The sequence below is a fragment of the Phoca vitulina genome, unplaced genomic scaffold (assembly GCF_004348235.1).
Source record: "Phoca vitulina isolate PV1807 unplaced genomic scaffold, GSC_HSeal_1.0 scaffold68, whole genome shotgun sequence".
Lineage (NCBI taxonomy): Eukaryota > Metazoa > Chordata > Mammalia > Carnivora > Phocidae > Phoca > Phoca vitulina.
In genome coordinates, this window is record NW_022589771.1 from 1,307,728 (window position 1) to 1,322,047 (window position 14,320).

Consider the following 14,320-nt stretch of genomic DNA (forward strand, 5'->3'; position numbering starts at 1 on the left):
ATCTGACTTTGCATTTATAAAATGTATGTAGCATGTGAATAGCATTCATAGTTAATAGTAAGTTGAATTATGGCAAGACTTAAGAATTTGTTTTATGTAGTAAATTGAGAAGGTGTATGTTTGAGAGTTGGAGCAGTTGGTCGAATGTTCAAAGCTGGAAAGTGTTTGTATACCAGAAGAAAGTTCTGTGGACATCCAAAAAGTAGTAATAGCACAATGAGTCATTTGCATTGTACAGTTGGCCCTTGAACAACAGGTTTGAATTGAGCGAACCCACTTACATGTGGATTTTTTTGATAAATACAGTAATGTAAATGTATTTTTCTTCCTTATGATTTTCTTAGTAATAGCTTCCGTTCTCTAGCTTACTTTATTGTGAGAATAGAGTGTATAATAAACGAAGTATGTGTTAATCAGCTGTTTATTGGCAAGGCTTCTGGCCAGCAGTAGGCTATTAGTAACTAAGTTTTTGGAGAGTCAAAAGTTACGCATGGATTTTTCAATTGCATGGGGTGGGGGGTTGGTGTTCCTAACTCCCGCATTGTTCAAGAGTCACCTGTACTTTTAAGAAACGGTATGTTTGGATTCATTTTCTCAGTTCAAAAAGCAGCCTCTCAGGCAGGGCGCCTGTTTTTAATATTTTACAGCTGAACAGACTAAGCTCCCATCTGTGACTTCTCCAAGTGTTGAAGCAGTAGACTTGGAGGTCCAGGCCAGGTTCTTTTCTTCTTAGACACAGTGCTCTTCTGTTCTATAACACCGGTGTCTATGGAGGGCTAGAAAAAATTCCAGTCCTTTAGAGTTACTTTGTGGTTTTATTATTGTAGTAGGTAATTCAGTTAGCACAGTACCTGTTTTTAGATACAACTAACATTTGTGGGTGATTTTAAATAAATAATTCCTTTAGTTATTTCCATTTTAAGTTATAAAATATTTTTAAAGATTCATATGATGTAAAAAGAATGTCTTTTAAGTAACAGTATTCAGCCAGATATTTCTACCAACCCCAGAAATTTCTGAACCTAATGAGGCAGATTAGAAGAGGTTTTTCTTATAACTGAAGTGTAAAACACTAAAACTGTGTGCTGATACGGCATGTTCTGCAAGTCCTAAGACATGGGCTCAAGGTCTTGACTCATGATGTAGTTGTGTGAGGTGAGTCAGGTCACATGGGCCCTTCTGTCTGTTCCTTGAATGTAAGATTGGGACCTTCGACTATAACCCCCCCTCCAAACCTAAATTTCTCTAAACTTAAGTCTAGCTGTAAACTTCTATAATTTTATTACTTGATTTCAGTGGTTTCTTATTAATCATCCTATCAGGGTTTTTTTTTCTTCCCCCCCCCCCCAAAAGATTTATTGAACAAGTAATTGAAATGAGCTAACTTTAACATTTTATTTCTGGTTATATGAGTGGTGTGTTTTATACAAGTTTTTAAACCCAGTTTTGTTCAAAAGATAAATTTAGGAAGCAAGAGAAATGTAGTAAAAGTAATTGTAGAAAACTATGCTTGATGTTAGGAATGCTCAGTCGCTTTGAGCCGTGAGCATTTTCACGGTACCTTCCATGGTTCTTAGCCTCTGCCGGTAACTCTGGGTGTGCGCTGCCTGTGGTTTTCAGCTGTGTCAGTGGCTCTCACAATAGCAAGGAAGGCAGAAAATAGTGTTCCTAATTCTTCATTATATATGAAAATATGAGATAAATATAAATGAAATGGATAGAGTTAGGTATTATTAAGCTAGAAAACAGTTTTTATTTATTTTTTTAAATTTAAAATTTTATTTTGTTACGTTATGTTATTCACCATACAATACATCATTAGCTTTTGATGTAATGATCCACGATTCATTGTTTGCGTATAACACCCAGTGCTCCATGCAGTACGTGCCCTCCTTAATACCCATCACCGGGCTAACCCATCCCCCACCCCCACCCCTCTAGAACCCTCAGTTTGTTTTCCGGAGTCCATAGTCTCTCATGGTTCATCTCTCCCTCAGATTCCCCTCCTTCATTTTTCCCTTCCTTCTCCTAATGTCCTCCATGCTATTCCTTATGTTCCACAAATAAGTGAAACCATATGATAATTGACTTTCTCTGCTTGACTTATTTCATTTAGCATAATCTCCTCCAGTCCCATCCATGTTGATGCAAAAGTTGGTTATTCATCCTTTCTGATGGCCGAGTAATATTCCATTGTATATATGGACCACATCTTCTTTATCCATTCATCTGTTGAAGGGCATCTTGGCTCTTTCCACAGTTTGGCTATTGTGGACATTGCCACTATGAACATTGGGGTGCAGGTGCCCCTTCTTTTCACTACATCTGTATCTTTGGGGTAAATACCCAGGAATGCAATTGCTGGGTCATAGGGTAGCTCTATTTTTAATTTTTTGAGGCACCTCCACACTGAAGAAAACAGTTTTTAAATAAATTCCTGCAGCTTACACTATGGAATCTTTTCAAGAAAAAAAAAGATTGTTTTAGCTCTTGTAACTGATTTAAGCAGGGTATGCAAACTGTGCTTTTCTTCACTTTGTGATCTGTGTTTGCACCCAGAAAGGTCCAAGAACTGTGAGCACTGGGGATGTGGGTTTTTCTAACTCCAGAGCCAGATAGCTTGAGGCAGCAGTAGGATAGCTCATCAACTTGCCATTTTGCTGTGGGGACACTTGCGGCGGCTGAGGGACGGGAGCAGCCACTTGCAGCCTGATGAGCTCCTTCCTGGGTTCTCTGAACACCATGGGTTTTTTTCTAACTGTGGAAGGGAAGAAGGGAGCTTGCTCTGTTCCTCTACATTCTTCTGGCTTTGTGATGATAAGCAGGAACGGGAGAAAGCATTAAATGCTTAGGGGCCAGCCTTGAATCCAGTGAAGATGTGTAACGGAGTGTTTGGAAATGTTTTTTCCTAAATGTGGATTTGTGCTTACAGCAGCACAGGATCAAAACACAGAAGATTTGACTCCCTAACATGAAATCACAATGAAAGTTAGTGGAGGGAGTGTTACTTAGTTTGTAGAACTTAGTTTGTTCTTCCCATATAGTCTGGGCACTTGCTCTGTACAAGGTGCCATTTGAAACAATGAGATGTAGTCTGGTCTGAAGGCCGATCGTTTGTGGGCAGAACACATCTGGTTTATGTACACAGATGCTCCTGAAGTAGTAATTTCTGTTGTGAGAACTACATAAGAAAAGTAAGGTATTTAGAATTAGCTAATCATTTGGCCTCATAGGCAGAGTTGGCCAACTTTGGAAGAGGTTAGCGATATTTTATAAAATGGCAAGCACACGGCACACGCTCATATTGAGCGCGGGAAAACCATTGTTACTCAGTCAAAATTATGTTCCTATCCAGTTTCTTATATGTCCTGTATATTAAAAATTGGTGTCTTGATTGTGTGATTTTGGTGTGTTGAGTGAGAATAATTATTTGTGGAAAGATGTAGTCACCGGTTCTGTTTTTCAGATGTTTGAAATACCAGTGGAATTGTAGATGGGCAACTTAAAAACTTAAAACACATTCACAGTTTTGTATATGACTTTTTAATAAATTCATATGCTTATTTTGTTGGTGTTTATTAAGCATAACTCAATTATGTTGTCCTACAAGTAGCCTAAAAATGACTCAACTAAAAGGGTTACAATCGAGGCCTAAACATGACCAGGACCTCTTGGCCCAATGTTACGGTATAGAGCGTGGGACTTTGCAGGATCTCGGATCCCATCTTACCTGTGCTCTCTATGAGCTGGGGAGCTTTGGGCAAGCAGTTCACATCAGAGACTTGGGTTTCGCATTTGTAAGCTGGTGACAGGAAAACTACTCATCCTCAGGAGATTGTTGAGAGGATTATATGAGAGATGCAAAAATACGTATGCTCCTAATAGAGTGTGTAGCAAATACTTGCTACTCTTACTTTATTATTAATGACTTAAGTAATCATTTGTTTCTAACAGTTATACCTTCTGTCAACTTCTCTTACAGTAGTGACATAATACCTCACTGGTTGAGGTTCTGTGCGACCTCATAGTGGGGTGCGGCTGCGTTCCAGCACTCCCAAGAAGGGTCTTGTTGGAGTAAATTCCCTGCATGAAAACAATGCCAGGGTCTTAAAAAATAAAAAAGGAAATTTGTGAAGGGAAACCTTTTCCAGTATTTTAAATGCTTATAGCATTCATTAACATAAAAATAATTGACATGCTTATTACCAATATTGTTTATTCATTAAATTACATCTCTAAGGAATAGTATAAGAATAAAATGTCCTGTGAACCTCATTGTACATACTCTTTATATTTAGCAAAATGAAACTGTATATATTTGAAAAATTCAGTAATTCAGATTTACTTATTAATTGCTGCTATCTTTTCAGATAAGTAGTTATAACCACTGAAGATTTTTACCCCCTTAAACCTTATTTGGAACCTTAAGGAGGAGAGGATCATGAGAAAAGATAATTACTAACTTACTATAGTAATTCAGTAAATTTGCCATCTGGATAACAGCTTTTTAGAGTTTGAGTATAGAGGCAGAGGAAACTAAAGTTAATATTGGTTTCAGAGAACATGTACCTGGGAAACTGCCGTGATCATTCCATCTTTTCATACCAAGGGGATGGTGATTCTTTCCTGTTAGGTCCACTGTCACCTTACAGACCAACTCTCTTTTTTGTTAGTGTGGGTTAAGTTGGTTAATTATCCCAAGACTCCAGACATTTCTGTGAGGCCTTGGTATGATGCATTTGCTGTCTCTCAGCATGTCAAATTGACCTGAGCATCCTTGGAGAGGGGCTGTGCTCTAGGGGCTTCGGGCTCAGTAGATTTTCCTGGCTTCAGTGTCTGTGAGAGCTAGACAGGAACCCATGGATGGCTAGTGATGGTGACTGTAGGTACCTTGATATAATTAATTGGTTTTGAGGATCTGTTGATCCTAGTTGGGACCCCTTTACTGGTGGAAGAGTGGGGTATGAACAGTAGTCCAGGACCATTGACATGCCATTCCAGTATGTGTATGGAGGGTGGTCCCTGCTCTATCCCCCATCTAGCAGGAAGCTCACAGTTGAACTCTGACTACCTGTTGGATGATGAAGGAGATGCAGTTTAGAATTAGGGCGGGGGTTGGGGGGGTTGTTACTGGAATATGGTTGAAATTAGTTTTTAAAAGTTTCATGAGCTTTAAGGTGTTTTCTGGAACTTATTTGTGATCAGCTCCTAATGTAATTGTAAGTAGAGATTTTGGTATAATGGATTCATTTGTTTATTCAACAAATACTTATTAAACATCTGTGTGCCCACTACTGTTTTAGGCAAAGGGAATACAACGCTGAACAAAGGAATCCCTGACCTCATGGAGTTTTTCGTGTAGTGGAAGGAGAAGGAGAAAAAACTAAAACCAGTAATGAGTAAATATAGTATATCAGGTGGTGATAGGTGCTAAGGGGGAAAGGGAATATGGAGGGTAAGGTCGGGCATGTTACCGTGAGAATGTTCTCCTCAGTTGTGTTAAAAAAAAAACAAGTGCCAGGGGCTCCTGGGTGGCTCAGTTGGTTAAGTGTCTGACTCTTGATCCTAGCGCAGGTCTTGATCTCAAGAACGGGGAGCCCACTTTAAAAAAAAAAAAGAAAGAAGTGTAGATTTCAGCTAGGGTCTGGGGGTGCTGGGAGCTGCACTTCTGCAGTGCCATGCTCTGCTCCTGCTCCATGGCCACCTTGCTTTGCTTCGTGGGGCCAAGTGGGTCCTGAAATCCTGTCCTGGGAAGCCAGACGTGGGCTGTGTCTCTGTCTTTACCTGCTGTGAGCCAGGTGAGGCCTTAGGAGTAATTCAGGAGCTTTTCCTTGTATGGTGGAGAAGCCCTCTTTGGGCAGCATCCTGTGTGTCTCCTGGGCCCCGGGGGTCTGTGCTCCTACTGTTTAATCTGAGGAACAAGATCGAAAGCCTTGGGCAGCTGGCACATTATCTTCTAATTTCATTTATTTGTTCCAGTGGTTGTCCTCATTGGAATCCGGTTGAAAGAGGTAACTGAGAGAGGATGTATAATCTTCTAATGTAGTTGTCTTTTTTTTTTTTAAATACATACACACAGGTTACAGAAGAGAGGGGATTTATACCAGTGAAGTATAGTTAAAGTGCTAGTTTTTTCTGTCTATTTAAGGTGATGCCTGATATTGTCATGTTACAGAGGCGGATGCCCCAAACCTTCCGTGATCCAGCAACTGCTCCCTTGAGAAAACTTTCTGTTGACTTGATCAAAACATATAAGCATATTAATGAGGTAAGACTACTGATTTGTTTTAACAGCATATCTTGCAATAGACCAGGACAGAAAAGTTATTTTGTGGCCCCTTTAAATACAGTAAACTTTATTCCCAGTGATTGTAATATTGCTGATTATTGGTAAGTTAATGATTTATAGATAATATAATTATAATCATGTAAAAGAAAAAAGCTCTATTAACAGAGACTGCCAAAAATTAAGATACTTGGGGATAACTTCTAAAGTTGTTTTTAATATATGCTAAGATATTATTTCTGTAACAACTCAGAAGAAAGGAAGGGAATAATGACAATGTAAAATTATATATATGTTAGAATTTTGTTTAAGTTTTTATATATCTGTTTTCTGTTTTTGCCATGGATGTCAGGAAGCTCAGAGATCTATTTAATACCCATTTAACAGGCATTTGTCCTAGTTTATTTGATATATTTATATTTCTGTGGTTTTAAATTGTCTTTTAAATTTTTATGTGTGTTCTTTTATTGTAAGATACTTGAAAGCCTTTTTGGTGGATGTAAATAGAGTAAAACAACAAAAAAACAAAAACCAGAGCACTTGAATTACTCCTATTCCAACTTGGCCCTTCACTTCCATAACATTTTTTTTCTGGTGTCTTAGACCTTTGACTTAACTGCCATTTGCTTCTAGCCTCAGCTCTAGCTCTGTAATTAATTATGAAATGAGCTTTTCTGGAGAAGAGTGGATGTGCTTGTGCCTCCTTTCCTCTTCATGGGAGCCCTGCGTCCTGTCCTTCTAAAGGCTTCTCTACCAGCTCTAGAGCCGTTTAACTAAAAGGATGTTCTTAAGTATGTGTAAATTTTACTGCAGTTTGACGCTGTTTAATGCCAGTGTCGTTCTGTTACTGTGGCAGTGTGGCAAGAGAAGATGAGAATGAACTCAATGAGGAACATGTCTGAGTTGGATTTTGTACACATTTGATGGTTTAGAAAAGATGTGCCAAACTAGCTTTTGATTACTTGAAAAATCTGATAAATTATTAACAGTTTATTCATGTCAGTTTGTTAATATCTGGAAATTGTTAACAAAGCTATTGTGACGCTTTGGTGAAAAAAGTTTAACAGTAGCTTTGCTGAAGCTTGTTTTTAACTGTTTGGCCACCTTGTAAACAAGCGTTGTTCTGATGTTATTCTATGCAATGTACCTTATAATTTCCTCAGTTAGTTACCAGTTACTTGGACTATTGCCTAGTCTACCTGTTATTTTTTACTGGTATTAGAAACAGTTTTGTAAGAAAAACACATAGAAGGAAAATAACTCAACTGTGATCAGCCACAGGATTAATGGCCTTTAGTGTGGGGGAAGGGAGGGAGTGGCTAGTTTTCACTAATTGTCACTTTATTAGAGGCTTAAAAACTGGGCGTGTCTCAGAGGACCTTTTAGTAGAATTTCAGTTCATCTATATCTCAACTTTCATATTTAAAACATTTTGCCTTCTGGGACGCCTGGGTGGCTCAGATGGTGAAGCGTCTGCCTTCGGCTCAGGTCATGATCCCAGGGTCCTGGGAGCCAATCCCTCATCAGGCTCCCTGCTCAGCGGGGAGTCTGCTTCTCCCTCTGCTTCTGCCTCTCTCTCTGTCTCTCATGAATAAATAAAAGCTTAAAAAAAAAAAATGAAACTTTTTGCCTTCAGAGCAAATGTAAAATTGGGATGGACTGGCAGAGGGCATGCAGGATATTGACATGAGGAGGATGAAAATGCTGTTTATTTGGTTTGGCGTTTGCTGATTACATCGGCATCTCTATATATTTTTTCCCCTCAAATCCCTCATATTAACTCTTAAGAGCTATGCCACCTCATCGTATACAAATTTTACCCTAGTTTAAGAAATAAATGTAAATCGGGCCCCGTTAGTCTTCTTGAATGGGCTACTTTGGACTAGTCACTTAATACCTATTTATAAAATGTACAAACAGTATTATTGAAAAATGACTTTCAGGGTAGACATTTTTCATTGGTTATATATCAGTGTTATGTAATTCAGATAGCAACTAGAAAATTCTTAATTTCATTTTTTTGTATTTGTTAATGAAGGATAAAAATTCATCAGTTTCCTCCTGATGGCAGACTTGTCTCATGTATGTTCTTGATACATATGATATATATGTATGTGCCTCCCGCTAAGCCCCAAAGATTTAAATTACACAGTAAGCACTGTATACTCTCATTTCAGGTTTACTATGCAAAAAAGAAGCGAAGACACCAACAGGGCCAGGGAGACGATTCTAGTCATAAGAAGGAGCGGAAGGTTTACAATGATGGTTATGATGATGATAACTATGATTATATTGTAAAAAACGGAGAGAAGTGGATGGATCGTTACGAAATTGACTCCTTGATTGGCAAAGGTTCCTTTGGACAGGTAATTTAATGGAAAATGCTGAATTTCCTAAATTAGAACTTCCTAGTGAATCATGTTGTTAACGCCTTTCCGTCGGTAGTATGTTTTCAGTGTTTGTAAATCCATGTAAACAATGGATATGTGAGTATTTGGATCATCATAGTTCTTTAAAGCTAGTAAAACTACATCAGGTCTAAAAATTCCATTGTACTTTCTTTGTCCATATTTACTCTCTCGAGCTATCTAGTACTTACCTTACTAATGACTGAGTGGTAGACTGTAATCACTACTAGGAAGTGTTGCCCCTTTTGTACAGTCTGTGGATGATTCTTGGATGTGGGTGCTAGAAATAATTACCTTCCTGTCTGATACTCCTCTTCAGAAAGATGAGAGTTCCGTTGGCACAGCAGGTGCCCTGTCACTGTTTTGGAGTCTGGGAAAGCCAGGGGCTGTGCCCTGGGTTTTCCTCTCACCTTATCTTCTGCTGCCAGGCCTTGAAGTGGGCAGATGGTCTTTAGGATTTCCTCTTCCTGTTCTCACAGCACCAGTATGGCTCATACTGTGATGGGGTTGTCTGTGATGGAAAGCCTCATTCAGCAGCTTCTGGCAGGAAGAGTGAGGAAGGGGCTTCCCAAGAGACCTGGTGTTTCTCTTCATTTCTGTCCTCTCCTCCACTCACAGCTCTACCCTCCTCACCTGCCCATCCAGCCTCAGTACAAAGCACAAAACCCTGAATATGTCTGTTTCTTGTATCAGCTGTGCTCAGACTGAGAGCCATCACACCTTCGTCCTTGCACTTTTAAGAAACTTGTTCTCTGGCTGTGGACCCCCCAGCTGCTCCCACTTGTCAGTCCTATCTCATCGAGTCACTCGGTTTGGTTTGGTTTGAGGTGTGCTTTACTGTTGATCGTAGTCTCCTTTGCCTTGCAAACTCTGTGTGGTGAGTCCATTATTAACTTGCAGTCCAAACACTTCTTCTGACTTTTCAGTAATGAGGATAGAATGGGGTTCAAAAGGACTTTTCCTGAACTATCTCCTTTTTTGCGTGTGTGGAACCTGCATGCTCTTATTTACCTGTTCCTGCCCTGAGATAAAGGAAAAAATGCCTCTTTTCAACCCGTGAGGGAAAATTCTTCATGTGTCAGTCTAATCATGCTTAGGACAAAAAGTAGATGGTAGGTCATGAGCAGTCACAGGTGTAGACCCAGAAAAATTGTAGCTATTAAACCTGTAAGGAGATACGCGCAAGGTTGCTAGAAGACCTCCGTAATTCCAGTGTGGCTCTTCAAGGCCCTCATGTCACCTGCATGAAATACCTGTCCCTTTCCATGATTTCAAGGAATTTCGGTAATTGTACATAACTCAGAGAACTTTTCCTTGATTTGTAAGCTCTTTTTTCTTTGAGTCAGGATTTCTCAGTATTTTGGGAGTCCTTTTTTATGAAATACTACTTGTTTGTGAGAAGCAGCTTCTTCTCTATCAGTCTGTTAAGGAGAGGCATTTCTGAGGCTCAGCTTTTAGTAAGGCGATGAACAACACCCTAGATAGAGGAATCGCTATCTCCATCTTGAAAATTACACCACCTGTTGAGGCAGTTGCCTGCAACAGGACATTTTTCTAACTAATGTGTTATCTACCATGAAAACTGTGGCCATACAGCAGACTCTCTAAACTTTGTTTTCCTTTTTTTTAGTTTTCCCTAAATAGTTAGTCTTTGAGTTTAGAGTGATGTTTTTCTCCTCCTCTTCACTTTAATTTTCTCATGCTTTAATTCCTAAGAGCAAGTGAGCATAATTAGACCTTTGAAAATAGAGGCCTATTTGGGACATCACACCCCATCTCATCAGGTAAAACTGATGGTTCCCTTAAGCTGAGGGGTGTTCAGATTCCGGACCTGTCACTCACCCAGTAATGTTTTCCGTACTGTCTTGGTCAGACTTTCCCTAAATCTCTGCCAGATCCTTGTCATATAAGGGGCTCCTTCATTTCTTCAGCCAGTGGTTGCTGTCGGTCCTGATTGCACATTTAAATTTCCCAGGGAGCTTTGGGGGGGTGGGGGGGTGTGTTGTGGGGAGAGGACTGGTGCCTAGGCTCCAAACCAGTTAAATCAGAATCTCTATGACTGGATCCTGGGCAGTTTGTAGTTTTTCAAACTGCCTGTTGAATGTGATTCAGGGTCGAAAACCATTGCTTTAGCATTTAGCCGGTTAACTATTTGCTAAGTCAGTAAATAGTTGGGCCCCTGCTGGTGGCCTTTGTCCTGGAGACCATTGGGACCTGGGCACGGAGCTGCAGCTCTTGGTGCTGTCAGTACAGTCAGTGAGACAGGAGAGTATCCAGACCACTTGGTCACATGTTTACATAGGTAGTCTCTGATTTTAAAGACAGTAGATCATATTTTTTAGAATTGGGTGAAACCAGAAATAATTGCATTTTTCATTCCAAGTTTGATTTTAACTGAACCATTTACAGTCCTTGACAGTGTATCTCACCTTGACTGATGTTCCATTCTCTTCCTTGCCTCCAGTGGGACTCAGCCTACACATCGGAATCACACTGGGTTCTCCCTACATCTCCAGACTTTGTGAATGTGCTAGAAAATGGATAAAGCTATTGCCTGTTCAGACTACATAGATTATAAATATGAATTAACTTTTAATCAGTTATAGTGGGTTGTTTCTGATTTGTGGATAGTTTTATCTATGCATTGATTTTCTAAGTTTTATGTAAATCTCTTTGTTAATAATATGAAACTCCTTTTAAATGAGTAAAATTAAAACGAGAGGTGTACATGGTAATTGGCTCATGAGCACTCCACTTCCCTTGGCATTGATTCTATAACTATCAAGACCATCTGATTGTGGCTTTTAACTTTTATCATGGAACTTTCCTGGTAATTTGTATTAGATTTGTCTTTCGTTTAAATACCTGTGTTTTAATTTATGAAAATCTAATTTAAGGTTAGGAAGTTATCTACATTTTTCAAATGACTTAGGACCTTTTAAATATTTTACGTGTATGATTGAGGTTTAAACCAAGTTCTTTCTCCCATTAAAAGAAGAGTTAGAAGAATTGTTTTTACAGCGGGGTTATTCAGTAAGAAAGGTAAAAAGCCAAAGCACTTGACAAGATTTATTACTTACTTCTGGAGGAAAAGAGTTAATCTAGCTTTGTTAAAAGAAAGTGATATTGTGGATATTTAGAAATACTGTAAGGATACAAAAGAAATTTAATTGAAAAGATTGACTTTGGGACGCCTGGGTGGCTCAGTCGATTAAGCAAGCGTCTGCCTGTAGCTCGGGTTGTGATCTTGGGGTTCTGGGATCGGCCTGTGTGGGGCTTCCTGCTCAGCAGGGTGTCTGTTTCTTCTTCTCCCTCTCCCCCTCCCACCAGTCATGCTCACATGCTCTCTCTCAAATAAAGAAATAAAATCTTTAAAAAAAAGATTGACTTAAAATTGACTGTAAAGTAATAAATGGATGATACTGAATGGAAATGAATAGGACCTCTTCTACTTAGGGAGGTCAGAAAAATGAGAATTAGGTGAATATACAATTAAGGTGAATTGTAAAATGTTACGAAATTATGGCCATTAATGAAATAGAGAATTATTCATCTTTTTTCTCTTTTAGGTTGTAAAGGCATATGATCGTGTGGAGCAAGAATGGGTTGCCATTAAAATAATAAAGAACAAGAAGGCTTTTCTGAATCAAGCCCAGATAGAAGTGCGACTTCTTGAGCTCATGAACAAACATGACACTGAAATGAAATACTACATAGGTAAACAAACAGGAAAACAAAGCCATGTGTTCTCATATGAACCAGAAGTTTGAGTTAACGGTTATTTATGTATGAAAATATGTTGATTTTTATCTTAAAGTGCTGGGTTAAAAATTCAACTTTTTATTTCTGTTGGAGGGCGTAGATTTATGTAAATTACTTGATCTGGCAGTAATATTCTAGATCTTGGGGAATGTGCATTCCAGGTGGTGTTTGATTTAGAAACAAACAAGAATAGTGTCATAATTTGCAACTTACTAGTGCCATTTGTTTGCTTTAATGATGCACTTTTATCCAAGGGTCCTCTTGTTGGTAACTTTAACCATTTCTAATATAGCTTAGAAATTAGAAGTAAGCTAACATATTATAGAACCAGTTTTGGAATGTGTGAGCCAAGATCTCAGGCTCCTCCCCAGGCTCTGTCAGTTTGGCAGCATTAGAAGCTGTTAAGACTTAAAAACTACAGCAGAAAAGAGGTGTAATAGCCACTTTTTAATGAACTGCTATCATATTCCTCGTGCTTTTCTCCATCATCTGTAATAGTCATATCAGTCCTGTAGGAAAGTGGTGGAATCCTTATATTATAGACAGTTTATACAAAGAATAACATAACCAAGTTCCCATGGCTCTGCAGCTAGCATCTGAAACTACTTCTGCCTGAGTCTAGACTCTCTGTTTGTTTCATTGTCTTACGGTGTTTCTCCTGAAAACGAAAAGGAGATAGAAGAATTATGAAAATAGTGAAGCTAGGGGCGCCTGGGTGGCTCAGTTGGTTAAGCGTCTGCCTTCAGGTCAGGTCGTGATCTCAGGGTCCTGGGATTGAGCCGTGCAATGGGCTTCCTACTCAGTAGGGAGTCTGCTTCTCCCTTTCCCTCTCACTCTGCCCCTCCCTTGTGCTCTCTCTCTCTTTCTCAAATAAGTAAATAAAATCTTTAAAAACATTAATGAAGTCTAGGATCAGTTGATATATGGGCATAACATGAATAATTATGCCTTTGTTAATACTGTTCTCAGTCAAATCTATGATGCTAATGATTGTAAGACCCCATTATTTTATGTGCCACTGAGAAATTGTTGCCAAGTACAAATATAAGATGCCATCAGTTTTAGGATTGAGACCTTAGGATCAATTAACTATAGAAGTTCCTGTAGGCATGTATACATAGCAACTGTTGTTCAGAGATGTTGGCTTTACCTGATAAACATAAGGTTAAATTTTACGTAACAACTTGTTATGAGTAAGTAGGGCATTATGGTTCTTTAGTTTGTCCAAAACGGTGGAAACAAAAAAAATGGATGTTTAAAAATGTAAGATTCAGATACCAAGATTAGATTTCATTTATGAACACCCTTCATTCCCCAGTATTACAATAAAATGAGCTTATACTATTAATTTTTCTTTCTTGGTTTCTTCTCTGTAGATATCTGATATAATCCATAGTAATAACATTTGTATTTAAAACCTTTTCATATTCACTGAGCATTTACTGTTCAGTGTCAGTTATAACTTAGTGTAAGTTTGAGCCTCTTTCCATTCAAGGGACATAGAAGCACAAGATGGACATTCGAAGGATACTTGACTTACAAAGTAAACTGTGGACATACCTCCCCACTTCTTCCTCCTCACTCTTGTGTATTGTATTTTGAATATTTGCTTAAGTAGTAGAGAAAATGTTGATAGCATTACTGTAACATTTTAATTCTGCCTTATTGAAAGAAAACATGACAAGTACATAGTAAGTATTCAATAGGTGCTATCCACTTGGTTGTACATAATGATGCCTGTCATTTTTATTTTTAATAAACTGACTTTAATGATTATTAGTTGTATTAATCATGATAGATGTTTTTTGGATGAGTTATTTTTTTAAGTTCTTATTTAGGAAGGTGGTGAATGCACAGTGTCTCA

General features: G+C 38.6%; 1 protein-coding gene across 5 annotated transcripts in view; it reads left to right on the forward strand.

The window, feature by feature from the left end:
• Nucleotides 1-14,320, forward strand: part of DYRK1A (dual specificity tyrosine phosphorylation regulated kinase 1A) — a 148,644-nt gene that overhangs the window by 109,676 nt on the left and 24,648 nt on the right. For 4 of the 5 annotated variants that reach the window (XM_032392599.1, XM_032392598.1, XM_032392597.1 and 1 more), the window contains 3 exons: nt 6,149-6,268; nt 8,464-8,652; nt 12,264-12,411. In XM_032392599.1, the coding sequence (XP_032248490.1) occupies nt 6,149-6,268; nt 8,464-8,652; nt 12,264-12,411 (457 nt within the window). The remainder of the gene's footprint in view (nt 1-6,148; nt 6,269-8,463; nt 8,653-12,263; nt 12,412-14,320) is intronic. The other variant, XM_032392600.1, reaches the window with a different exon arrangement.